Source organism: Polypterus senegalus, chromosome 2 (assembly GCF_016835505.1).
Source record: "Polypterus senegalus isolate Bchr_013 chromosome 2, ASM1683550v1, whole genome shotgun sequence".
Lineage (NCBI taxonomy): Eukaryota > Metazoa > Chordata > Cladistia > Polypteriformes > Polypteridae > Polypterus > Polypterus senegalus.
The window spans coordinates 123,691,136-123,718,626 of NC_053155.1; the positions used below are offsets into that span (position 1 = coordinate 123,691,136).

Here is a 27,491-nt window from a genome sequence, read left to right on the forward strand (position 1 = left end):
AACTCTTGAAGCAGATCCATTCCATTTATCAATGGTTCTACAACTAAATGCCCAGAAATGACTACAAATGTACTGTCTTAGCCTCTTATTTCCATAAATCATTTGACAGATTCATTAACAGTAGACTGTCACACAAAACTTGGGGTGGTGGGAATGACACACTTAAATTTCTGCATATGGCAAGTGAGTACTTAAGAAACTCATTGCTAATTTCTGTTTTTAGTCTCAAATATGGTGGCTTTGAACCTCACTTTTTAATTAATACAACACAATGAATTAAACTGGTTAGGTGCTGATCTGATGAGCTCCATTTATTCACTGGATTCTCAGGTCTCTTATCTGCCTCTTATTTATCTTGCACGCAAACATCTGGCACAGTTCTCATAGAACAAGCAAATTCAAAACTTTGTGGATGACTGTCATTGTTCTTGCAAGATTAGGATGTCAATCAAATAGATTCTGTTAAGTACTATTTTATTTTAAAGATATTTACTTAGTAAAAGAACAACAGAGGAGTTCAATGTGGAAATCTCCTCAATTCAAAGTTTCTAATGTTTACATCAGTAGATCATCCAAAAAAATCAGGGAACCTCTTTACTCTTGGAGCTGAACTCTTAATCATAAAGTAGCTATTGTTGGGGACTGGATCCTAATGAACATTATAAAATTACAATGTTTGGTTAGAATTCAAAATTCTTTTCCATAGGAACTACAGGTATGTGATTGAATTATAGCAAAGTATATAATTTTATGTTTAATATACCTGTGAACAAAATGCTATGTTTGAACATACTTGCTGTAAACAAATTTTCTTCTATGTATAATAAAATCTATCTAAAACTAAACTCTAGAAGAAAATAGAGAGACCCTAAATGTAGAACCCTGGTCTACACTTCATTGTTACATTCCAAACTGTGCATTATGAGTATATTTATAATACAGGGCTAATTCTATTTTTTGTTTTAGATACAACATTTGACTGTTTACACATCACTGTGTAGGTAAACTATATCCAATGTCCACATAAAAAGCAAAAGATACTCACATTTTTTTTTCAATCAAGATTAACAATGGCTACAGTAATCTTTTCCCAGATTTATAAGATCATAACTATTGTGCGGGAATTAAGCACAGCTTCCCTTCATAATAATAAAATAAATCAATTCCAAACCTCTGTCCACATTGTCATTCTTTCCAACATTATCTATACTTCATGAGCAAAAGTTAGTACAGGGTCACAAACTTATCAGTATACCAGAATTTGTTTAGGGCTCTGCTTGTGTATCTCAGAGAGCATAATAGGTATACTTTATGCAGCCCTGTAGTCATGGAAGGCTTTCACTTGACAATCAAAGGCCAGAGGAGAATTACACTAATATAAATGAGAGACTCAGCCAGGGTCACTCTGAGAGTCAGGACTATAGGTGCTATTTACCAGCAAGGTCATATGGCCTGGTAACTCAAAAAAAACAATGAGAGTGTACTCCTGGAATAGATCAATGGTACTGACATATGGACTCACCAAATACTATATAAAGATTTGAAAGATTTTGGTACAATTTAGATGTCAAGAAGCATAAGCAGTATAGATTTAGAAGTACAATACCATAGCATTGGAAACTGTTTGTTAGAACATGTAATATATTTTAAATTTATTTATAATACACATCTTTCAAAATAGTCAGTATTAGGCATTCACTTTGACCACCAAGTGACATATGTGGACAGTGTGTGTCCTGAAACTGTCCAGCAAATTAGAATGGACTTTTTCTAAATATGTGCACTACTATTCTGAAGTATCTTTCCTTAAGATAATAAATAATGGTAAAATGAAAAATAAATGTAAGGAACAAAGTTTAGAGCTCTGATTACAGAAGTTGGTTACTTTTTACAAAGTGAACTTGTAATGGATAAAATCTTGAACAAGAGTAAAGACTTTACTTAAACTATGGGAGAAATCAAGTGGGAACCTTAAAAAATTGTACATACTTTAGAAACACACAATAGCATTTTAATACTTTACTACCGAGAACTGTTTACCCAACCATGACGATCATTTAGTATTGAGGGAGCATATGGGACCTTGAAGAAAGTCCACAATCAAAAGCAGATGTTAATGTAGAATTGTGAAAGAGTTTTAATTCCTTGTGGGATACTAAGCTCTTTTAAATCCAAAGACTGAATTTGTACAAAAATACAACCAAAATAGTTGCAATCTTCAACAATCACATGCATTTAATTTGCAGTTCCTGGAATATCTTGAACAGCTGGAAAAGGATTAGGTTAATAGAAAGTCTCATGCATCTTATGTCTGAGGCATGTTGTTAAAATGTACAGAAAATCCTATGCAAGCATATGTTTCAGTCCCAATGAGTATGAGATCTAAATTTAAGTACAACAACAATGTCAACAATGTAAAAAGCAAAATTTCTAACATACAGATGGTATCAAAATACCTGAAAAATACACAATTCTATGTTACTGAAAAAAAGGAGTCAAATGCTCATTGACAGACATGAAAACACAGTACTTCATAAAATTAGTTGCTAAAATGCACTTTATAAACTGTATTTTGTAACAAACCTGATGGAATATTGGCTCTTTCCACTGCAAGTATACCTGTAATAAAAACAATTTTAACAAGCTTTAATTTGAAAAATGTAGAAAATTTAACCAAATATTTTTTTTTTTAAAACTGCATGAAAATCAAATTGTATGGAAACATGTTTGGCTAGAGCAAACTTCAAGTGTATTGCCTAAACTGAATAACATAACACACTAAAAACAACCATATAGTGTCCAGTTTATCTGTGCTATCTAGTTCATGGGTTGCTTTTCATTTAAAGGACAGATTTTTTTCATTCTTTTTTAAGTACAGGTATTTGCTTTATGTTGCCTTTAAATATAGGACTTACAAATACAACATAACAAATGGAATAGCCTCAAATAACATTCCAATTTTGGTGCATTTCCTTGGCAGCTGCTTTAAAAACTGATATTCATATATAAATATTCAGTACTTACAGCTTGTCCATTAAAAAACAAACACCAGAACTAAAACATGTCCCCCAAAATTAGGCACAATATTAGTAATAATTTAATAGGTGTTATCTTTAATACTGTACTAAATTTGCTTTTAACACTCATATTTTGCCTGTTAATTTTTTTACAGCTTCCCATGATCCTGCCTTCACATGCTAAATATGTACACTATCACTTATAAAATAGACCTCTTTATCATGTGACCAGCTACTGCAAAACCTAATGAAAATGTGAAGGACATCACTTCCAAAACAATAGTCCATAAATAGTAAACAGGTCAATCTACCAACCACTGAAAAATGGAAGTTACATTTGTTTTAAACTTTCTAAATACATTATGTATTTTGAATGTACTGCAAGGCTTGCTGACTTTTCCCTCATAACACCAAGATTGCTGCTGGAGATTTTGTGAAGGGCAGTGAAAATACATATTTAAAAAAAAAATGTGTCTTTCAGGTTTTCACCAATCATCTAGTATTGAGGGAGCATATGGGACCTTGAAGAAAGTCCACAATCAAAAGCAGATGTTAATGTAGAATTGTGAAAGAGTTTTAATTCCTTGTGGGATACTAAGCTCTTTTAAATCCAAAGACTGACAACCAAAATAGGTGCAATCTTCTACAATCACATACATTTAATTTGTAGTTGCTGTACACAGCTGGAATGTCTTGAGCAGCTGGAAAAAGATTAGGTTAATAGAAAGTCTCATGCATCTTATGTCTGAGGCATGTTGTTAAAATGTACAGAAAATCCTATGCAAGCATATGTTTCAGTCCCAATGAGTATGAGATCTAAATGTAAGTACAACAACGTCAACAATGTAAAAAGCAAAATTTCTAACATACAGATGGTATCAAAATACCTGAAAAATACACAATTCTATGTTACTGAAAAAAAAGAGTCAAATGCTCATTGACAGACATGAAAACACAGTACTTCATAAAATTAGTTGTTAAAATGCACTTTATAAACTGTATTCTGTAACAAACCTGATGGAATATTGGCTCTATTGTTAGCAAATCCGGTTGGAAATTTATATCAGTGTGGTCCACAAGCATCAATCAAATGGAGTGCAAGATGACAGTTGTTGTATCACAGAAAAGTACTTTTTAAATTGTGCAAAGGTGTCAGTTATATATAAGCTCTTTGGTGTTTATTTACAACAATCAGGCTGCTGCTTGACACCTGCTTTGCCAAAATGAACTTCTTTTAGCTGTACATACTGCTGCTGGGGTGTCAGATCAAAATCATGGATGTCCAAAGTGATTACAACTGTTCATCCTAACGACTTTCTTAACTAGAAACCAATTACTGCTGCAAAAGGAACATACTTTTTTGCCTTCATTTTAATTAACTTACATTTTGAAACTGATAACTTTTAATTGTTTCCATTTAGGCTATAGAATGTAGACAAAAGTAAGTTATACCTATTAGCATCTTATTTAATATCTTACATCAAGCCACAAAAATGAAACTTTAACAGATCTTTCATTTTCTGTAATTAACTTCTACGTATCTGAACTGGTGCAAGAAAGACAGTTAAAGAAAACTGAACCAATTCAAGCTGAAGTGTAAGACTATTCACTGAAAATAATCTCTTACTCAAATTAATTGTGAACTCAGAAATAATAAGGAATTCCTCCAAACAACGCAATACATGTGGCAGTTACGAGTACTGATCAGTAATATAAATAACGAGCCGACGCCTGCCGTGGCAGTATAAGAATAGGAACAGAAAACGGTGATAAAGGAATTCAGAAATCAAGAAGAAAGAAATACTTATTGAAAGACGCACTTGTGAATAGGTGTTTTGCTGGAGACGACAAAAGCTCTAACCGCAGAAAAAGACACGTACAACAATAGTTTTGTTGCATGTATCTTGGACTTCCTGGAAATAATATGGTAATTTTGTCTACACATACTTTGTTATTTTCAGCCTTCGCTTGCAGTGCGTCTGATAGTCCTCTGTATTGTTCCAGGAGCAGATCTCTTTGATGTAATCTGAGATAGTTGAGATGCGCGCCCTCTGTTTTAACATACGCATCTACGACGTACTGTTGGAATAGTTTGCTGCTGGAGTGCAAAATACTAAATGTATTCCTCATTGATAATCTGTACGCGTAAAACTGGCATTGAGTAAGCCTGATTTGGTTGGCGGTTCTTTTATCGGGAACATGTTGTACATCATTGTGCCAGCCAATGTCTCTGTAAGGGATCCTTTATAGGATCTCAATTCATATTGAGCGTGGAAATCTGTTTACAGGAGTTGCCTCTGGGATAGATGCACATGTCCTTTTTGGCAGGGAGTTCGCCATCTTCTCTGACAAAAATCACTACAACATCGATGTGACATGTCAGGGCATTGTATCGTCGTAAATCCTGCCCAGGGTTTTCCTTAAAAACCATTCATATAGATGCTGTTGCATTGGACTGAGCGATTTCATGCATGTGTTTGTAAGATCTAGCTGGAGAAGTAAATTTTCGCTGCATGCAGAGTTTGCTTTATTTTGTAACCGTACTTCAGTATCTTGCGCTGCGTCAAAAACATACAACTATCCATATCCTGGAGAGGTAGAAGTGTTAGCGTATAGTGGAGAGATTTGGTGATAAATTTGCCCATGTATTTTAAAACAGTACGGTCTGTGGCCTGGAGGTTGAGGTATCTGTGGAAGAGGACAAAAAGGAATCGAGAAATGCCGTGTTGGCTGTGTGTGGGCGGGACCGTTTTTGAAGTGGAAGCTCGACGAACCAGAAGAGAAATATATATAAGAGATTGTATCATCCACATATAAAGATATGTTTTGTTCAAGTACTTCTTCAATCACCCGACTCTCTGGTTATTTGTGGATAGCCAGTGTTTCAAAAGAAAATAGCTTTAGTCACAATGGGAAGTTCTGTCTAGTTGTAGATTCTAGGACAAAAATGTCATTATTTTGTATTATTTTTGCAAACAGAATATAATAGCTATAGTATAATAGTTTTATCCAAGCACATAACTGAACTCTGGAAACTCAGATACTGTAGAAGTATATGAAATAAATTGTTATAGGTTTGAAGTTAACTGCCTTTAATAAATCCAATTGGATCTTATGATATTATAGAAGAAGTAACTTTTTATATTCTTTTTGTATGGCTTTCACAAGGCTCTTGACATTGTTGTTCAGTGGAGAGACCAGTTTTATACAATGCATACTCTAGGGGTTTGTTGGGATGTTTTCTTCTGTGACTTCCTTATGCGCAGCTAGCACTAACAGAATTATTGAAACTTTTTTCTTCTTATTATTTATTTAATAAAATACTGTTGGATAGCCAAGGGCCTATGACTTTCCTATATAATGTACTTGGTATTTAATAGCACTTCATGAATTTTAGATTCTCTGATGTTTATCCACCTCCACTATGAACAGAATACTGAGCTGATATGTAACTTCTTTTCACTAGAAGAGACAGCAAGCTACTTTTGGACTGCTTAAACCACCAAAGTCTGCCTCCCAAACAATACTGGCATGTCATAACTATTATTGGAGGATGTCAGATGCTATACATTTTATTCTTCAAATTATTTCAGACATGTACATTAATATGTTACCAAATTATTTCTAACGCTCCACTTATTCACCTTTGGCATAAATCCAGTGTCAACAACAAATAAATAAACAGCAATATCTTATCAAGACGCATGTATGAAATAAGGCATAAATACATATCTCTTCCAATGTATACCTTTTCTGTCTTAAATATTTAAAATATTCTACAGTTTCAATTTCAGGTAGACCTGCAGGTAAAAGTCAAGTGTATATATTTTTGAGAAACTCTGTAATGCTGGTATTTTTATCACACAGCTTCTGATTTCCCTTATCTTTTGTACTACACAAATTCAAAAGCAAGCATGCAGCCATTTGCAAAATTCAGTTTAGAATGTTATTAATATCAATGCATAAGGTCTACTGGACTGAAATCGAGCATGATTTTCTTAGTGCACATCATAACAAAATGGTAGTAAAGTGTTAGTTATCCTTTTCATCATTAAATTTACTTTATAAGCCAGAAACTCAGTGAAAGCAACATCCATCGAACGTGCGACACAATTTTAATTAGAAAAAAATTTGGTGTTGTTTCTACAGCAGCACCAAATTAAAAACTGTATTTTAGAAATTGCCCTAATAATAACATAAGAAAATTTGGCATTCAACTAAAACATTACATTCATTATGAAATGCTTTCAAGTTTAATAAAGCACCAACACCCTTGTGTTGCTGTTGGTGAGGTCCTCCTTAGAAATTTTAAGCAAAGATAAGAGATCTGTTTCAGGACTCTAGAGGAGGTAACTTTCCATTGAAGGTAAAAAAAAAACCCACAATAATAAAAAAATCTGAGGGTGATTTGTAAACCAGATAAAAAACATTCTGCCTGTAAAACAGGCCTATTATAACACAACAAGTAGAACTGCTTCTTGTATATAATGCTTAAAAAATCAAATCTAATTATTTGAATGACTTCAGCTCAAATTCCACAAAGAAATAACTTACTGTTGTAACCAAAATGCTGAATGTCAATAATAAAATGAATAGAAAATAGTTGAAGGATTTCTTCTGTTTAAAGCATTCATATCTGCAAGAGAACAAAGCATACAAAATATTTACTCATCACTTACTCTTTCCTTCAGACAAATTTTTGCTACAACCCCTTATTTTAATCAATGTTTCTAATGAACTTTAAAAATTTAGAATCAAACATTTAACACAGTTCTAAAATTCTGTTTCTTTGGAATACTTCTTAATAGGTTGTAACTGAAGTAGCTTTGTTAACTTTCACTTGTTTAAGGGAGTTTCAGTTCCTCACTAGGCCCTATCATCTGGTCCCATGGTTTCTAAATTTAGTGCTCTGCTGATGATACACAGCTGTACCTGTCGTTAATTCCTGAGGACCACACATTATAAGCTAGAATCGCTGCATTTCTCACTTATATTGCAACTTGGATGAAGAAATATCATCTCCAAGTCAATCACAGGGATCACTACATTGCCTTCCTGTAGGGCACGCAATAAGTTCAAATCCTTAATGCTTGCCTGCATAGTAGCCAATGGATCTGCACCTATATATATATATATATATATATATATATATATATATATATATATATATATATATATATATATATATATATATACACGTATGAGGTCCTTTGATCCTTCTCATCCACTCAGGATTGCTGATGAAAGGCAGTCAGTGAATCGGCCTCTGAAGGACATCATATCTCAGTCCAGACTCTTTTCATGTACAGCTCATAGCTAGTGAAACAAGCTCCCCACCTCAATTCGAAATGCTGACTTCCTCGATGTGTTCAACAAGTGTGTGAAAAATCTCTTCTTTGGTGAATTCCTATCTAACTGATATTAGCTGTTAGGTTTTGTAACCTGGGAATGGCAACTATTCTGTATTTTTATTCTGTGTTTTGTTCTTGGCTCTTCACTTTTTATGATCAATTTTGCATCCTTGTTCTGTAATACATGTTCACAGATAGTGCCCTAGACTGATGTTTACTTGATTATGTTGACCTCTTTTGTAGAAATCTGCTTAGCAAATAAATGTAAATGTTACAGTTTAGGCTAGTTTTAAGAGAGAGACTAAATAATGGATACAATTTATTACAATTGATAAATGCCTGAATATATGCTCATCGGCCACTTTATCAGGTACACCTTGCTAGTACTTGAATGGTTAGTACACACTTTTTCCTTCTGAACAGCCATAATTCTTAGTGGCATATATTGAGCAAAATGCTGGAAGCATTCTTCAGGGATTTCGGTCCATATTGACATAACAGCATCATGCAGTTGCTGCAGATTTGTAGACTGCATATTAATGATGAGTATTTTCTATTACAGGTGCTCTATTAGATTGAAATCTTGCAACTGTGGAGGCCATTTGAGTACAGTGAACTCACTGTCATGTTCAAGAAATCAGTTTGAGATGATTTGAGCTTTGTCACATAGCGTGTTAAACTGCTGTTAGTAGCCATTAAAAGATGGGTACACTGATGGCATTAAGAGATGGACATGGTCAGCAACAATACTCAGGTAGGCTGTGTGTCAAGAAAATATCCACCGCACCATTACACCACCAGCACCAGCCTAAATCATTGATACAAGGCAGCATGGATCCATGCTTTCATGTTGTTGATGCCAAATTCTGACCCTATCACCTGAATGTCATAGCAGAAATCAATATGCATCAGACCTGGCAACGGTTTTCCAATCTTCTCTAGTCCAATTTTGGTGAGCCGATGTAAATTGTAGCCGCAGTTGTCTGTTCTTAGCTGAGAGGAGTGGCACCCATCTGCTTCAAGGTTCAATGTGCTGTGCATACCTCGGGTGTAATGAGTGGTTAGTTGAGCTAATGTTGCCTTTCTATCAGCTCAAACCAGTCTAGCCACTCTCATTTGACTTCTGACATCAACAAGGCATTTCTGCCCAGAGAACTGCCGCTCACTGGCTATTTTCCTTTTTTCGGATCATTCTTTGTAAACTTTAAAGATGGCTGTGCGTGAAAATCCCAGTATATCAGCAATTTCTAAAATACACTGACCAGCCCATCTGGCACCAACAACCATGCCATATTCATTTAGATCACCTTTCTTCTCCATTCTGATGCTCAGTTTAAACTTCAGCAGGTCATCTTCACAATGAAATTGCTGCAATGTGATTAGCTTAGTAATAAAGTTGACAGTGGCTGTCAAGCAGTGTATTGCATTACATGTCTCTTGTACTTACCCCACACTCAAACACTCCAGATATACTCATCTTTGTTTTTTTTTTTCTTTATTATGGACATTTAAAAATGTCATTTCATCAATTTCCAAAATTGACTTTTTACTTCAAAAATCCCTCCCATTCCCAGCAGAATGAGCATTGAGCGGTTTACTTAGGTGCTGCTACTTGAACAAGGATCAAAATTGACTGGTTCCTCCTCATCCAGGCTCACATTTAAAACTACATTAAAAGTTACATCTCTTCATAAGGGTACTGTTAAGTATGGCTATTTACAATTTATCACTAGAAAGCTGTTGTTGAATATGCTGCAGCCATTAATTTCTCGATTAACTTTATAATTAAACAAATGAGATGTTTCATATTTATCATTTCTTGTAGTTATAGGTTGAATACGAAAATTGTTTAAATGTTTCAATATCTATCTAATTAGAATCACATATCAAAACTAGATTACAAATGACATCATAGTTTAGGTGAGTGAAAACAACTAACTGCATTTAAAAGCACACTGGACAGAAAAATCCCAAAAGAAGAAAATTTTCCCTTAATAGCATTAAAATGTATTAAATTATAAATCTACCAAATTAAAAATTCTGTAATACAAATCATTCGAACTGCTCCACCACTAACAGGAAAAAAAAAGTTTCTGTACCTAATTAAACAAAAAGAAACTGTGAAAGAAATGTTTTCTTCTAATCCTATAATTAAAATATAAAAAAAAATTCCAACAAATTATCCAACTTGAGTGCTCATTGTGATTTATTGCTCAAGTTGATCCCCAAATACTTACAAGCAGTAGACAAACACACAGCAGCTGTAGATCATTGGCAATTCATCAAGTAACTATAAGATAATGGGATAGGAGGAAACAAAAATAAGAAAAAAAATTATAATTGGTGTGAATCTGATTTTGTAGCATAAATACATTTTAAATATTACAAAGTTTTTTTTCTTTTACTTTAACATGTCACATCAACTTCATAAACAGCCTTTTAGGGTTTGCTTATTTTATATCAAGTCTTTGTGCTAAATGCAGTACATTTGACTTATTTGTGTAGTGGTAATTTTTTTTTTTGTAAATTTTGTAAATCTGACTTTAATCCGAGTCTATTTATATGTGTGTTTGTGTGTGTCCCAACCATTGGGTTTGACTGGTTTTCCCTTTATTTCATGGTTTACACAGATATAACTGCACACTGTAATGGACTGTTGTTCTTTCCATAGTTGGTTCCTGCCTTATACCCAAAGCTACTACAAAAGGCACTGGTTCCAATAACCTTAAATGGAATTAAGAGAATTAACCTACAAGATGAGGTAAAGATGAAATAGGCTGACTAAATCCTTAAAAGAACTGGGAAAGAAAAGTGTATGCGCCTCATCTATCTGGATCAACAAAACAAGACACAAGAGGATTAGTGCCTCTAAACATCACAGATGTGCTCCCCAATAGGAATACATCCATCTTTAGGCTGAACGTTGAAATTTTTTTTGTTACACTTTTGTCCCACACAAAGAAAGATGCCTTAAACAAAAAAGCATAATCTAAACCCTACATCTTTTCTGATTCTTGAGTGTTTGTTTATTATCTGAGAAAGTAGGCTATGAAAATGGATAGAGACAGTGGTGGAGACCTTTGTAAATTATCTTATTGCTAAATGTTTTACGCTATGAAATACTGCCAATTAATCAAAATCAATATGATAGTATTCTAATTATTACTAAGTAACAACAGTATCACTTTTAGGCATGTTCTTATTAAAAACTGTGTTTTAAATAATAGAAAACACTCTACATTAACCTTTTACAATTTTGTTAAGTCACAATACAAATCTTTTGCTTTCAGAGCACATATATGTACACAGAAACTTTGGAATCACCCAGAAAGTTTAATGTTTTTGATAGAAATTGATACTTTACAAAGTGACCATTAAAATTATTTAAAAATATAGGCAAGATATTTTTCATGATGCAAAAGTCTGATGCTGCTTGATATTACTATAGACAAGTATAATTCAGAGTCTGTAGTTTGAGAAGCAGATGCCTTACAAAGTCCTGAGTTGGCTGCTTCTTTAACAAGTTCATGACAGATATCAGCATCTTTTGGAAAGGCGAAGATAAAATGAACAAAAGAACACAGAGACTTGACATTAGATTTTTGGGTGATTACAAACGTTTGCCCATTTTAACCTTTGTTTTTCATTTCACTTTTATCTATTTCAGTACTATTTAAGGTAAGAGCCAACTGAGGACGTGTAAAATATCTGTTTCTTAAATTATTTACCCTCTTGTGCAGTTGTGCATCTAGAACTTCCATCCTGGTTAGATCCATGTTTGCCCTATTCTCTCAAGACAGTAGGAAAGCTCATTTCATTTTGGCCTTTTTTGAACCCAGAACTAAACTTTAGTAACAGAAATTACCAAGACCCACACTGAACAGAAAAAGAGGCTTCACTTGTGCTAACACATTACAAAGGTTTCTGTAATAACCAATTTTAATAAAACATGATTAATTAAAGATGAACTATGAGAGTTTACCTTTAAGACACTGAAATAAGTGCTTCTGAATCAAAAGCTTTGCAGTCATGTGAAAAATAAAACTATAAATCCGTCATTTTGAGATGTAATAGCCATTTTCAACATTAGTAATATCCTGTCTACATTTTTCAACTAATGTAATGGTACTTTGAAAGCATAAATTGCTAATAAAGTAAACTATTCTGGGCGATTCCAAACTTTTGAACAATACTGCACATCTGTTACATATAACAAAATATTTTTAATACTAATATTATTATTTACTTGCCATGAAAAGTACATATTTTAACAAAAATTGTAAGGCAAAACATACTGAGCAAACAAGTGTATGCTAAAAAACAGGTATCATCTTACTCAGTAATTTAATGATTTACACTAGAAATTTCCAAAACCAAAGAAGTAATGATCTTTGGTTTTTCCTTCAATTCCCTTTATTATAAACAGTATATGCTGCACGATTGAGCAAAAAACTCAAAGAAACAACTAAATTGTTTAAATATCTCAAACCATCTAATTACATTTTTCTGTCAATTCTGAAAATGATCTTTTCTAATTATCTGCAACTAAAACATCAAATTTCACAGCATGATCACTGGCCTAAAATAAATATGTTCAGCTTAGCAATAAGAACTCACCAAGCTAACACACAACAGTGTTGAAAAGAAAATCCAAAAAGGATATTAATTTTGTAGGTTATATACCATAATTTAATACTTAACATAAAAAACCTGAAATAAAATAGTGTCAGATAACTTGTGAGAAGCACAGCCTAAAGGTTTATATTTTGACTGTAAAACATAAAGTTGTCAATTCAAAACCTGTCCTGAGGGTAATATTTGCACTTGAGCCAGAGTAGTAACATGCCATTTTTAAGTATAAGTAATATCTAGAGAAATTCCTTTTCATTTGAAGACATTCTAACCTCGATTGCCTGTTCTTTGCTGCTGTGAAGTGGCACCTTGCTGCTGTAGCTATCTGCCTCAAGGTTTGACATGTTAGGCCGGAGATATACTTAGCAGTGTACTGACTATACTTGCATGAGTACTATATGTAAATTTGGAGGATTCCACCAGGTGGCACTGCAAGACATCATTATGGTGAGAAAACTTTGCAGTGTTGTGATTTGAGGGAAGAAAGATGTTAAATCTAAAAATACTTTGCATTCTAATTCTGTTGCAAAAAAAAAAAAAGGCAACAGAAGGTATGTGAGAACTTTAAATGTATCATATCATTACAATGGGAAATACGTAATACAGTGGTACCATGAGATACAAGTGCCCCAACGTACGAGTTTTTTGAGATACGAGCCATCACTAAGTCGATTTTTTGCCTTGAGTTATGAGCTAAAATTCGAAATACGAGCCATCAGAGAGCTTGTCGTCGCACATTCCGAAGAACTGACGACGGAGTTGTTGACAGAACTACATACACGGAAACATACGGAGGTTCTGCAGGAGATCTGTATCGCGGAGGAGGTTACCTCATAAAGTGAGATAAAGGAAGTGTTTGCAATGTGGAAAAAAGTTTCAAACTATAAAGAAAAGAAACATCCTGAAAAAGTTACAACTGATAGTGCAACGGCACTATTTAATGACACTCACCTAACGCTTGACTTTATTGAAAAGAAACCCTGAAAAAAATTGCAACTGATAGTGCAGCAATGCTATTTAATGACACTTGCCTAACACTTGACTTTATTGAAAGGAAACATCCTAAAAAAATTGCAACTGATCGCGCAGTGGCTCTATTTAATGACACTTGCCTAACGCTTGACTTTATCGAAAAGAAACCCCCCAAAAAATTGCAACTAATGGAGCAGCGGCGCTATTTAATGACACTTGCCTAACACTTGACTTTATTGAAACGAAACATCCTGAAAAAATTACAACTGATAGTGCAGCGGCGCTATTTAATGACACTTGCCTAACTCATTTCAGAAACATTCTAAAGGGGAGGACTAAACAAAGCTCCTTGGATAGGTTTCTATTGAAACGCCTTGAGAATGAAAGTGAGGAAAGCGTGGCAAAAAAGAAAAAAAAAACTAGTGAAGAAGAAAATTAAGTTAAGCAAATGTGAAAGAAAAAAACATTACAATACGGTAATCAGCTTCGCCAACATCTGTTTATTTCTTGAGATTCACTTTTATGTATTAGGTTTTATTTTGTTTGTATACAATATTTGTCCATTATAAATACATTTTTCTTATGTTGAAAACATTTAACAAAAACTTGGGGTGGTTTTTTGGGGGCTGGCACGAATTAATCTCATTTCAATTAATTTCAATGGGGAAAATTGATTTGAGATATGTGCATTTTGACTTACGAGCTCGGTCACGGAATGAATTAAACTCGTATCTCAAGGTACCACTGTACTTATATTGCCTATACGAAAAATGGATGAAGAAAAGGACCATTAATATTTTCACTTATCAGGATTTAAGTTGTTTCACTGAATCAAACCATTCATCTAACATTGAAGCATTCATCCTGTTGGGAGCTATAATGTGGCTTGCCATCACACTGCGTTATCTTGCAACAACCGAATCCCTACTTCTTTTCTCACACATTTTCCGCTTTGCATGGACATATCTGTCTTGAATTTGCTTCCATTGTGTCTTACATGTTTCCATATAAACTTTCAAAGAGCTGGCAATTTGATGCTAACTGTTCTGACAGGCATGTCTGTCACTAAGAAGATGCTGATAGTAAACAAAGATGCTGACGTCATGTACCAATCTGAACACAATGCGCCCCTCAAATTTTTGCTGGTAATGCAACTCACACACACATCACGTTAATTTCTGACGACATGCTCAGAGAACACATCAAAAGTGCACTGGGAATGTGTGGCAGCCATGATGCATGCGTGCAAGTATTCTGAGCATCAAGTATAAACCCAGCTTCAGAGATGTCGGTTGTAATGAGTGGTTATTTGAGTTACTGTTGTTTTTCTATCAGCTTGAATGAATCTGGTCAGTTCTCCTCTGACCACTGGCATCAACAAAGCATTTTCACCCAGGTAACTGCTGCTCCCTGGATATTTTTCCTTTTTCTGAACATTCCCTGTAAAATCCTACAGGTACTTGTGTGTGAAGATCCCAGTAGATCAACAGTTTCTTAAATGCTCAGACCAGCCCGTCTGGAACCAACAACCATGCCACATTTAAAGTCATCTAAATCACTTTTTCTTGCCATTCTGATGCTCAGTTTGAACTTTAGCAGGTCATCTTTACAAGTCTACATGCCTAAATGCACTGAGTTGTTACCATGTAATTGTCCGTTTACATATTGGCTATAACAAGCAGTTGAACAGGTGTACCTAATAAAGTGGACAATGATTGTACATTTAATTTTGGACAATTCACTACCATGTTATTTTTCTAACAAAGTTAAGTCTGATAATTAGGATTTTGCCTGCTGTGATTTTAATGTGATGTTTTGGTATCCCTAAAACATCCCTGATGATAAACCAAACTTTAATCGGTTACCGGAACATTCCCAATTGAATTTTAAATACTGTATTATAGTTACTTTTTGAGGAAAACATCCAAACACAAATGTTATCAATAAAACAATAACAGAAAGCATTTATTTCAGGTTAAAAAACGTATTAGTAAGTTATTCTACAGACAACAACAATTATTTAAATGTTTAAAAAGTCACCATTAATAAGTATGTACCCTTTGAAACATTGCAAACATCTGCAGAGGAGACACTGAGAAATAACGCTATACTGAATGGCCTGTTTATATCTAAACTTTTTCTTATGTTCATGCGGATCACTAAAAATGTATTCTTTTGTGATTTGCTAAGACAAGTCAAGTCAAGTTGGGGAGCATGCACTGGTACAGTGTGTTGCCGCACCCACTACACAATGAAACGACTCAGGATCCTGGTTAGCAACCCCCCAGGCAGACGCACGGTCCAGTCCCACCCTCCGGAAATGACCCTCTATCTGCTGCAGCCAGGTGTTACATGGGCGACCCTTTGGCCTGGTCCAGCCACTCGGGTCCCCAATAATAAGGATCTTATGAGCCCGATCACCCTCGGGAAAATGCGCCACATGGCCATAGTGCCGTAACTGACGCTCCCTCACAATGCAGGTAATGTGCCTCATTAGGGACTCCATGAGCAACCGGTCATTTGACACAAAGTCAAACCAACGGTACCCAAGGATTTTCCTGAGAGAAACAGTACTAAAAGAATCCAGTCTTTATCTCAGGTCACTAGATAGCGTCCATGTCTCATAACCATATAGCAAGACAGGAAGCACCAGGACTCTAAAGACTTGGACCTTCGTCTTTTTGCATAGGTAGACACACTCCTTCCCAGCAACCTCATGACCCTCCATGCTCTCCCAGTCCATCTACTGACTTCACAGGAAGAGTCACCAGAGACATGAATGTCACTGCCAATGTAAGTAAACCACTCAACAAGGTCAACACTTTCTCCGCAGACAGACACACTGCTGATGGCTGTGCTCAAGAGGTCATTAAAGGCCTGGATCTTGGTTTTTATCCAGGACATTCGGAAGCCCAGACACTCAGACTCCTCACTCAGTCTCTTGAGCGCCACGATCAGAACCTCCATTGACTCCGCGAAGATCACAGCATCGTCAGCAAAGTCAAGATCCATGAATCTTTCTTCACCAACAGATGTCCCACAGCCGCAGGACCCCACAACCTTGCCCAACACCCAGTCCATACAAGCATTGAACAGAGTAGGAGCAAGAACAAACCCCTGACGAACCCTGGAACACTGGTACTGTGCAGAGTGGAGGCAGGACCTCTGCCTTTTTTCCCCAGTGATTCTTGCTAAGACAGTACAATATTATTGAAAGGTTATTTGAATTACATTTGTTTATGTATTTTTCTTTGCTTTATTTGCTATTCATTTCAGCAAAATTTACAAAAATAGGATTAATTGCCCCAGGTGATGTGGTCACTTCATTTTCTTTTAATTATATGAGAACGTTTATTAGCAATCTCTCAGCATCCATGTTTATACACCAGGTCTTATTTGCCAGCTAATTCTGAGTAACAGCCATGGTTGTCCCTAAAGTAACCAACATAAAGTACAACTATGTGTCTTCTTTCTGGTCTAAAGATAAAAGTGTGACCCACTAATCTCTTCCTTGATTAAATATAAGACGTGCAAAACATAAAGGTTCTTGAAAATTCTGTATATAATTAAATGTAATCTAAAATATGTGCAAACTTATTTTTTGTTGGGTGACATGGTTATATAGTGGTTGAGCAGATGCCTCACTGATTGATCATTCTGGTTTCAAATCTCAAATCTTGCTGTTGACTATGTGGGATCTGCATACTTCCTCCATGTTTGCATTGGGGTATTTTTCCAGGTACTATAACTAACTTTTTCTCCAACATGTTAGATTAATTTGTTAGTTTTAAGTATGAATGTGGATATGCAATTGAGTAAGACCGTGTAATGGCCAAATGCTTACTATGCAGTTGATTCCTCTCTGGCTTTCAATGCTGTTGGGATAGTGATGTTGTTTTGACCACCAGCTGCTTTTGCTTTAAGTTGCACAGTAAGTTATTTCAACGTATAACAAATGTACACTTCACACACCAGGTACCATGCAAATTATTCCAATTGGAAAAAAAAATATTGTAGACTTACGTAACTTGTATATTTCCGAGACATTAATTGCTAACTTTTTAAAGTGTCTAAAGTTAATACCATGAACTTATATTACAAACAATAGAGTAAGTTTTTTTTTTAAATGCTTGGCTCTTTTTTACCAACTGCCATCAGAACTTGCAATTCTAAACTAGGTTAGGGAATATATTTTAGTCATCTTACTAACTTAATTAATAGATTATGGGCACATTCATTTTATTCTAATTTTTATTGTCAAGCCTAACCATTGTGTATATCACACTACAAAGTATCTAAATATAAATTACCTCTTACATTGGTTATTGTAGTACTTTAGAATGCCATAACATCTATTGCAAATATTCAACCTTTTTTGTCAAACTCCTATATTCCAGTTCAGTGTTACTAGGGCCAGGTCCTAGAGCAGGTATCTCTAGAATATAATATTAAGTAGAACACTGAAATATACATACCCTGCATTAATAATTTAACAGAAGCACTATCCATTTCATATATAATGTATTATAACTTTAATTAATTATCCTTTTGTTTCTTTCAACAAAAATATCCTGATATCCTAGTGATAAAATATTACCTTTGTGAATGTATAAACAGCTAAATTATGCCATTTAAAATATATACTTTCAATCTGTAGACCAAGTAATTGAGAAATTACTTACATAAATTATAGATTGGAGAGTGTTGAGCCTTTCCTGAAATGAGCTACTAAAATACTTATATAAATTAGTATTGTTAAAGGCCCAGGCAACAGTTGTTTTTCAACATTATAATACAGTACACTACAAACTGAAACCATATTGCTGAAACAGCTGGGGCATATCATTAACACTCCAGATCACTTTGTGACTGCTGGCACTTATACATTATTAGTGGAATTACCTTAGTTCATATTTTGCAGTTTTATATTCCATCCTACAAACAGTTATTACTACCAGGATTTTTGTCAAATATCCCTCCCTCCTCCCCCAAAATCTTTGAGTCAAGGTGTGAAAATATTACTTGACCAAACAAAAAACAAATTAAGTTTAAGGACCTCTTCTGAAAGACCATTGTGAAAATAATTTTCTTTTTCTTTTTACCCAACTACCATTTTTTCAGTTTATATATTTGCTTGACTAATGTGGTTATTTACAAACTGGCTATACACATGCCCTTTTCCACTTCTTTAAAAAGCTAAAAAATGAAATGGCTATTATCTGCCAAGAAACAAAAAAAAAAAAAACTTTGTGGTATCTTGACATGAATGAATGAATGAATGTACAGAGAGATATTTTTCTGCAATTTATTGTACCCTACATATAAGAAAATATTAGAAAACTCACACTGCTTCATGTAAAAAGACAGGCAATGAATGATGACAGAAGTTAACTATGCCTAATAGTTACAATTTGAGAAAAGAGAGTATAAGAGTAGCATGGCATACTTTTGAAGTGAGAGTAGGAAGTAACAGCTGTGACAGTATTTCCTTTTATTTGTAGGCCATGATGTAAAACTTTTCTATATGTTTTTTTTTTTTTAATTGCTATCATAGGCCTGATACAGGGCTATGTTCTGCTTGTATTAACTACAACTAAAATATTGAATACTATGATAGCTGTTTGGAATACAATGAGGCAAGAGCACAATATGATGGTAAATGACTAGTGTGCGGCAAACAAAATACAAGGATGACATAGTCATTATTCTGCTATAAATAGCATTTTGATGGCCAACCCCTATAGAAAAACTATAAACAATTGCTGACAAAGCTACTTACAGTATGTCCCAGTATTCATTAATAATGAATAATAATAATATGGAGTGACCATGTCTTGAGTCTCAAGAAAACAAGAGTGAAAATGGCTGTTGTGTTTCAAACTTCTATAAAACTGGACAGTTTTCACAATATATATAGAAGGAGAGCATATCAGTCAAGGAGGCAACATTTCTTTCTAACAAGCTTGGACACCAGGATCCATTTATTTGCGGGTGCTTTCTACATTGACTTTAATTATACAACCAGATTCCAAAAAAGTTGGGACACTAGGCAAAGCTTGAATAAAAACTGAATGCAATGATGTGGAGGTGCCAACTTCTAATATTTTATTCAGAATAGAACATAAATCACGGAACTAAAGTTTAAACTGAGAAAATGTATCATTTTAAGGGAAAAATATGTTGATTCAGAATTTCATGGTGTCAACAAATCCCAAAAAAGTTGGGACAAGGCCATTTTCACCACTGTGTGGCATCTCCCGTTCTTCTTACAACACTCAACAGACGTCTGGGGACCGAGGACACCAGTTTCTCAAGTTTAGAAATAGGAATGCTCTCCCATTCTTGTCTAATACAGGCCTCTAACTGTTCAATCGTCTTGGGCCTTCTTTGTCGCACCTTCCTCTTTATGATGCGCCAAATGTTCTCTATAGGTGAAAGATCTGGACTGCAGACTGGCCATTTTAGTACCCGGATCCTTCTCCTACGCAGCCATGATGTTGTGATTGATGCAGAATGTGGTCTGGCATTATCTTGTTGAAAAATGCAGGGTCTTCCCTGAAAGAGATGACGTCTGGATGGGAGCATATGTTGTTCTAGAACCTGAATATATTTTTCTGCATTGATGGTGCCTTTCCAGACATGCAAGCTGCCCATACCACACGCACTCATGCAACCCCATACCATCAGAGATGCAGGCTTCTGAACTGAGCGTTGATAACAACTTGGGTTGTCCTTGTCCTCTTTGGTCCAGATGACATGGCGTCCCAGATTTCCAAGAAGAACTTGAATCGTGACTCGTCTGACCACAGAACAGTCTTCCATTTTGCCACACTCCATTTTAAATGATCCCTGGCCCAGTGAAACACCTGAGCTTGTGGATCTTGCTTAGAAATGGCTTCTTCTTTGCACTGTAGAGTTTCAGCTGGCAACGGCGGATGGCATGGTGGATTGTGTTCACTGACAATGGTTTCTGGAAGTATTCCTGAGCCCATTCTGTGATTTCCTTTACAGTAGCATTCCTGTTTGTGGTGCAGTGTCGTTTAAGGGCCCGGAGATCACGGGCATCCAGTATGGTTTTACGGCCTTGACTCTTACGCACAGAGATTGTTCCAGATTCTCTGAATCTTGGATGATGTTATGCACAGTTGATGATGATAGATGCAAAGTCTTTGCAATTTTTCGCTGGGTAACACCTTTCTGATATTGCTCCACTATCTTTCTGCAACATTGTGGAAATTGGTGATCCTCTACCCATCTTGGCTTCTGAGAGACACTGCCACTCTAGGAAGCTCTTTTTATACCCAAACATGTTGCCAATTGACCTAATTAGTGTTTATTGGTCTTCCAGCTCTTCATTATGCTCAAATTTACTTTTTCCAGCCTCTTATTGCTACTTGTCCCAACTTTTTTGGGATTTGTTGACACCGTGAAATTTTGAATCAACATATTTTTCCTTTAAAATACAGATACATTTACTCGGATTAAACGTTTGATCTGTCATCTACGTTCAATTACAAATAAAATATTGACATTTGCCATCTCCACATCATTGCATTCAGTTTTTATTCACAATTTGTTTAGTGTCCCAACTTTTTTGGAATCCGGTTTGTACTTACCGCACGGGCAAAGGAAATCTCTCAAGTGTTCAAATGTATAAATGAGTATTTGGCTGAGAATATGTATATGTGTGACCTTTAGAGAAATACTGTGCACCCCTAAGGTGGTGCGTGAACAGACTCCAGACCAGTCAGGCAGAGATAGGTGGGTCATGGTCACAAGGCGTAAGCCCAAAGGGTGCACACTGTCTGGGGGCATCGACCTCAGAATTGGAAGTGTCAAACTGTTTTCAGGTCCTTGTGGAGCTATATGGTGTCTCTGAAGATTCTGAGGTGTAGGCAGGAATAAGGAGTTCCAATGAGGAACCACAAAACCAGTTCCCAGAAAGAGAGAAGTAGTGATAGTTAGAGGCTCAATCATTAGGAGGATTGAAGCGCAAGTTTGCTCCAGAGACAGAAAGTCTCGTACGGTGTATTGCCTTGTGGGAGCACAGGTGGGAGACCTCCTTAGAAGGGTTGATAGGCTGTAGGCAATGGTGGATTCTGTTGTCATTGTTCATGTTTTAACAAATTACATACATAAGTGTAGTCTGTTAGTTCTGCCATCCAAATTGAAAGTGTTAGGTGCCAGGATGAGAACATATTTAAAATTCTGCCTGAGCCAGGCACTAGTTAAAAGGCTTAACACATAGCTCAAATCTTGGTATAGAGTAGAAATGTATAGGGGCATTGGGACTCCTTTGGGAACAGATGGTACATGTTCTGTTGCGATAGGTTACATCTGAACCACAAGGGAACCAGTGTAGTGTGTAGGTTAGCTGAGGAATGTTTCAACTGGGGTTTTTGTGTTGGGCGGAAGTTTAGGACAGGCCAGGATTAGAACTGTACATGAAGGAACAAACAACAGTGTAAAAATAAAAATGCACAGTAAGGTAAATTTTAACCTAATCTTTAAATGCAAAAGTAAAATGATTAACACATTAAAAACAGCTTGCCTTAATGCTAGAAATATCAAAAATAAAGCTAGTGAGTTGAAGTAGTATGTAGCAAGGCATATCTATTATATAATATCATAATTATGATCATCATGAATAATATATTAATGATATTGATAACAACAGAAACCTGGCTAAAAAAAAGAGATGGGGATGAGTATAACATTGTTATAAAATTGTTTAGGAAGGGGAGACAGAACAGAAAAGGTGTTAAAGTTGCTATTTATGTCAAACAGAATTTAAATGCAAGTCTTCTGCAATTGGATGATGAGCCCCACCTTAGTGAGGACAGCTGATTTTTATCTTGAAAGCATTAGGGAAATAATATTTCTTATTTTAAGAATGTATTATAAACCACCCAAAGCAGACAGTAATTTCAATGTATGAATTTTTAGTAATATTTAAAAGGCAAGTTTACAGGGGTATATTAAAGTCATAGGGGACGTTAACTACCTGAATATTAACTGGTATAACTTGCAAATTGCAGAGCACAAGAGCAAGAGTTTTTAGAAGTAATCAGTGACTGTTTTTTAATACAGTATGTTAAAGCACCAATGTAAGGGAAAGCCTGTCCAGATTTAGTGTTTTGTAATAATCAGGATAGAACTGAGGGTGTAGAGGTGATTGAAACACTAGGGTCAGACGACCATAATAAAATGCAGATCTCAATGTTTTTTAAGAGTGCAGATGCAAAGACTGAAACTGCTAAATTTAATTTTGGCATGGCAAAATTTGAGCAGATGTGGCAAAATCTAAGGAGGGTAGACTGGGATAAGATTTTTAGTGTGGAGACAGTATAGGAGAAGTAGAACATGTTTAAAAACATTTTACATATAATGCAGGACAGGTACATACCTAAATTTGGAATTAGTAGAACAATTTAAATAACTCCACAGTGGGTTAATAAAGAGTTGGAAAAGAAGCTGCAAAGGAAAAAAACAGCTATATAAGTTTTAAAAGATTAATAACTCCAATGTGAATCATAGGGCGTATGAGAACATGAAAGCAACCATTAAGAAGAATATTAGGGAAGCTAAAAGGCAGTTAGATGGGAATATAGCAGATAAGGTGCAAGATGACCCAAAGAGATTCATTCAGTATTTTATCAATAAAAGAACAGTCAAAAAGGAGGTGAAGTGCATCAGGAATAGTAAAGGGAAATTAAAAAATACAGACAATGAAAAAGCAGATGCTCTAAACTGTGATTTGGAAATTGTAGCGGGAGAAGTACTGCTTAGATGAAATTGGCCGAAATTAAACAAACTCACCAGGACCAGATACTATTTATACATAAGGCCACTGGTATTTTTATATATATATATATATATATATATATATATATATATATATATATACTAATAAAAAAGGCAAAGCCCTCACTGACTCACTCACTCACTCACTCACTCATTCACTCACTAACTAACTGACTCATCACTAATTCTCCAACTTCCCGTATAGGTAGAAGGCTGAAATTTGGCAGGCTCATTCCTTACAGCTTACTTACAAAAGTTGGGCAGGTTTCATTTCGAAATTCTACGCGTAATGGTTATAACTATAAGCTATTTTTATCCATTTACTGTAATGGAGTTGAGCTTGAAAGTCGTGGGGGAGGAGGTTCGTGTGACATCATCACGCCTCCCACGTAATCACGCAGTACGTAGAAAACCAGGAAGAGCTCCAAAAACCGCTGAAGAAAACATACATTATATAATTAAGAAGGCAGCGAAACAATTAGAAGCGAGCGAGTGACATATAAAACCATATTCAGCGGCTCACATGAACTGACACAGTGCGCAGACAAAAAGCAACAGTTCCAAAGAGTGCTGAACAAAAACTGAATTATACTGCTACGCTCAAATAGACAAACCACACGCTGTGGCGCAATAGTAGGGGCTTCGCCTCTAGCGCCAGCTTCCAAGGTTCGATTCCTGAGGGGGGATGCTCTGAGTATGTACGCGCGGTTCCCGATACATTTTAGCCTCGCATCCCCTTGGTTTGAGACGTATGAAAAAATATGCGGTTAACGCAGAAAGACAGATCACCAATTGAAGCTTTATGAATAATGGATATTTTATTCTCGATCAATGATTGTTTTGGTAAAGCCATACTCAGTGTATTCATTAGATGAACGGTAAAAAAGTAAGAGCGAGGGGAGGATGACTTATTGAGGCACGCAGGGAAAACCACAATAGCACGCTGGCCTCGATGTACTGTAGTCTTGCGTCAACTCGATCTGAATTGCGATCACATTTGAAAAAATATATCTTTTCAAGTTCTATTTAGTCCATATGTGTCAAACTCAAGGCCCGCAGGCCACATCCGGCCCGGCGTGTAATTATATAATTTTATATATTATTGTTATTAATGGCCCGGGGATATGAAGCGCTGGTAATACAATAAACTACAGATCCCCTAATGCAGCGCTTCAGCTGCCTTGCTGAACACTTACCGCGTTAATCAAGTCTAGCTTATGATGCTGCAAGTTACTGCGAAGCTAGCCCACACGATGCCGAAGAAAAAAGGTGATTCTGAATATAGAGCCTTTAAAAACCCATGGGAGGCTGAGTATATGTTTACTGACATTGCCGGTAAACCCGTGTGTCTCATTTGTGGAGCTAATGTGGCTGTAATTACAGAATTTAATCTAAGGCGGCACTATGAGACAAAACATCAAGATAACCTGAAAGACCTGAATGCAATGCACAAGATACAGAAAGCAGAAGAGTTAAAGAAGAATCTGACACTTCAGTAGACGTTTTTACCCGTGCAAAATCACAAAGTGATTTCAAGTGAAGTTACTTTTAAGGGAGACACAAATGCACCAGTGCAACTTGCCCCACTGTCGACCCAAGTCGGCACAACGGTGTTCCCAAATATGCACTTTGCTGATAAACTGAGCGCATTGCGCACTGAGTTCGCACGGTGCTTTGGTGACTTTGAAGAACAAAAAAAGAATTTTGAGTTGTTTCACAACCCATTTGCCGTCGATGTGGAAACTGCACCTGTGCAAATTCAGATGGAGGTGATTGAGCTGCAGTGTAATGGCACACTGAAGGCAAAGTACGATACTGTAGGGCCCACACAGTTTATTCACTCCATTCCCGCAAAAATGCTCCAGCTCCGTCTACATGCGGCTCAAACCTTGTGTGTGTTTGGTAGCACATATCTGTGTGAGAAGCTCTTCTCAGTCATGAAGACTAACAAAACAGCACACAGGAGTCGCCTCACTGATGAGCACCTGCAGTCCATCCTGAGAATCTCCACAACACAGAACCTCACACGAAACATAAACGAACTTATTGCCAAAAAAAGATGCCAGGCTTCCAGCTCTGATAAAATAACATATGAGCAAAGACAACTGAATGATTTGATATTGCTGAAAAGAACAAATTTTATTTATATTTCCAGGTTTTGTTATGCACCATGTTCATATTTGAACTTGTATAATTTAGACAGGATATATTTTTATAGAGAGCAAAATCTTTTGGGATATTTAAAATTTAAGTTTATTTTGTATATAAAATTACATAAAAGTAAAGAAATTTGAATGTTTGTTCTTTTTTTACTTTATTTCTAACTTGTATAATTTAGACAGGTAGACAGGATATATTTTTATGGAGAGCAAAATATTATAGTTATATAGTTATTTAAGGTTTGAGTTGATTTATTCCGGAATAATACTCTGTCAACTAAATAAAAATTCCTTCTATTTAAAATTTAAATAGAACTTGAACATATACGATACTTGTGTGTGTGTATATGTATATATGTAGATATGTATGTACAGTATATATATGTATATATATATGTGGATGTATGTGTATATACAGGTATGTATGTATATATGTGTGTGTGTATATATATGTGTATATGTATATATGTATGGATATGTATATATATATATATATATGTTTATATGTGTGTGTGTGTGTGTATATATATATATATATATATATATATATATATATATATATATATATATATATATGACAGCAACACTCATCACTCACAACAGTGACAAAACAATTACATTGACAATCATGTTACGTTATTTTCAAAATGTTTCCTTTTCTTTTTCATTGCTTCTTTAACACACTACTTCTCCGCTGCGAAGCGCGGATATTTTGCTATATATATATATACAGTGGTGTGAAAAACTATTTGCCCCCTTCCTGATTTCTTATTCTTTTGCATGTTTGTCACACAAAATGTTTCTGATCATCAAACACATTTAACCATGAGTCAAATATAACACAAGTAAACACAAAATGCAGTTTTAAATGATGGTTTTATTATTTAGGGAGAAAAAATCAAACCTACATGGCCCTGTGTGAAAAAGTAATTGCCCTCTTGTTAAAAAATAACCTAACTGTGGTGTATCACACCTTAGTTCAATTTCCGTAGCCACCCCAGGCCTGATTACTGCCACACCTGTTTCAATCAAGAAATCACTTAAATAGGACCTGCCTGACACATAGAAGTAGACCAAAAGCACCTCAAAAGCTAGACATCATGCCAAGATCCAAAGAAATTAAGGAACAAATGAGAACAGAAGTAATTGAGATCTATCAGTCTGGTAAAGGTTATAAAGCCATTTCTAAAGCTTTGGGACTCCAGCGAAACACAGTGAGAGCCATTATCCACAAATGGCAAAAACATGGAACAGTGGTGAACCTTCCCTGCAGGCCTCACTTGCCTCAATTAAGGTCAGTGTTCACGACTCCACCATAAGAAAGAGACTGGGCAAAAACGGCCTGCATGGCAGATTTCCAAGACGCAAACCACTGTTAAGCAAAAAGAACATTAGGGCACGTCTCAATTTTACTAAGAAACATCTCAATGATTGCCGAGACTTTTGGGAAAATACCTTGTGGACTGATGAGACAAAAGTTGAACTTTTTGGAAGGCAAATGTCCCGTTACATCTGGCGTAAAAGGAACACAGCATTTCAGAAAAAGAACATCATAC

The 27,491-nt window shown here is 35.6% G+C and overlaps 1 protein-coding gene across 1 annotated transcript in view; it reads right to left on the minus strand.

The window, feature by feature from the left end:
- Positions 1 to 27,491, minus strand: part of acer3 (alkaline ceramidase 3) — a 93,005-nt gene that overhangs the window by 18,891 nt on the left and 46,623 nt on the right. The window contains exons 4-6 of the mRNA XM_039744534.1: positions 10,606 to 10,658; positions 7,572 to 7,653; positions 2,584 to 2,619 (exon numbers count right to left, since the gene is read on the minus strand). Coding sequence (XP_039600468.1) covers positions 2,584 to 2,619; positions 7,572 to 7,653; positions 10,606 to 10,658 — 171 coding nt within the window. The remainder of the gene's footprint in view (positions 1 to 2,583; positions 2,620 to 7,571; positions 7,654 to 10,605; positions 10,659 to 27,491) is intronic.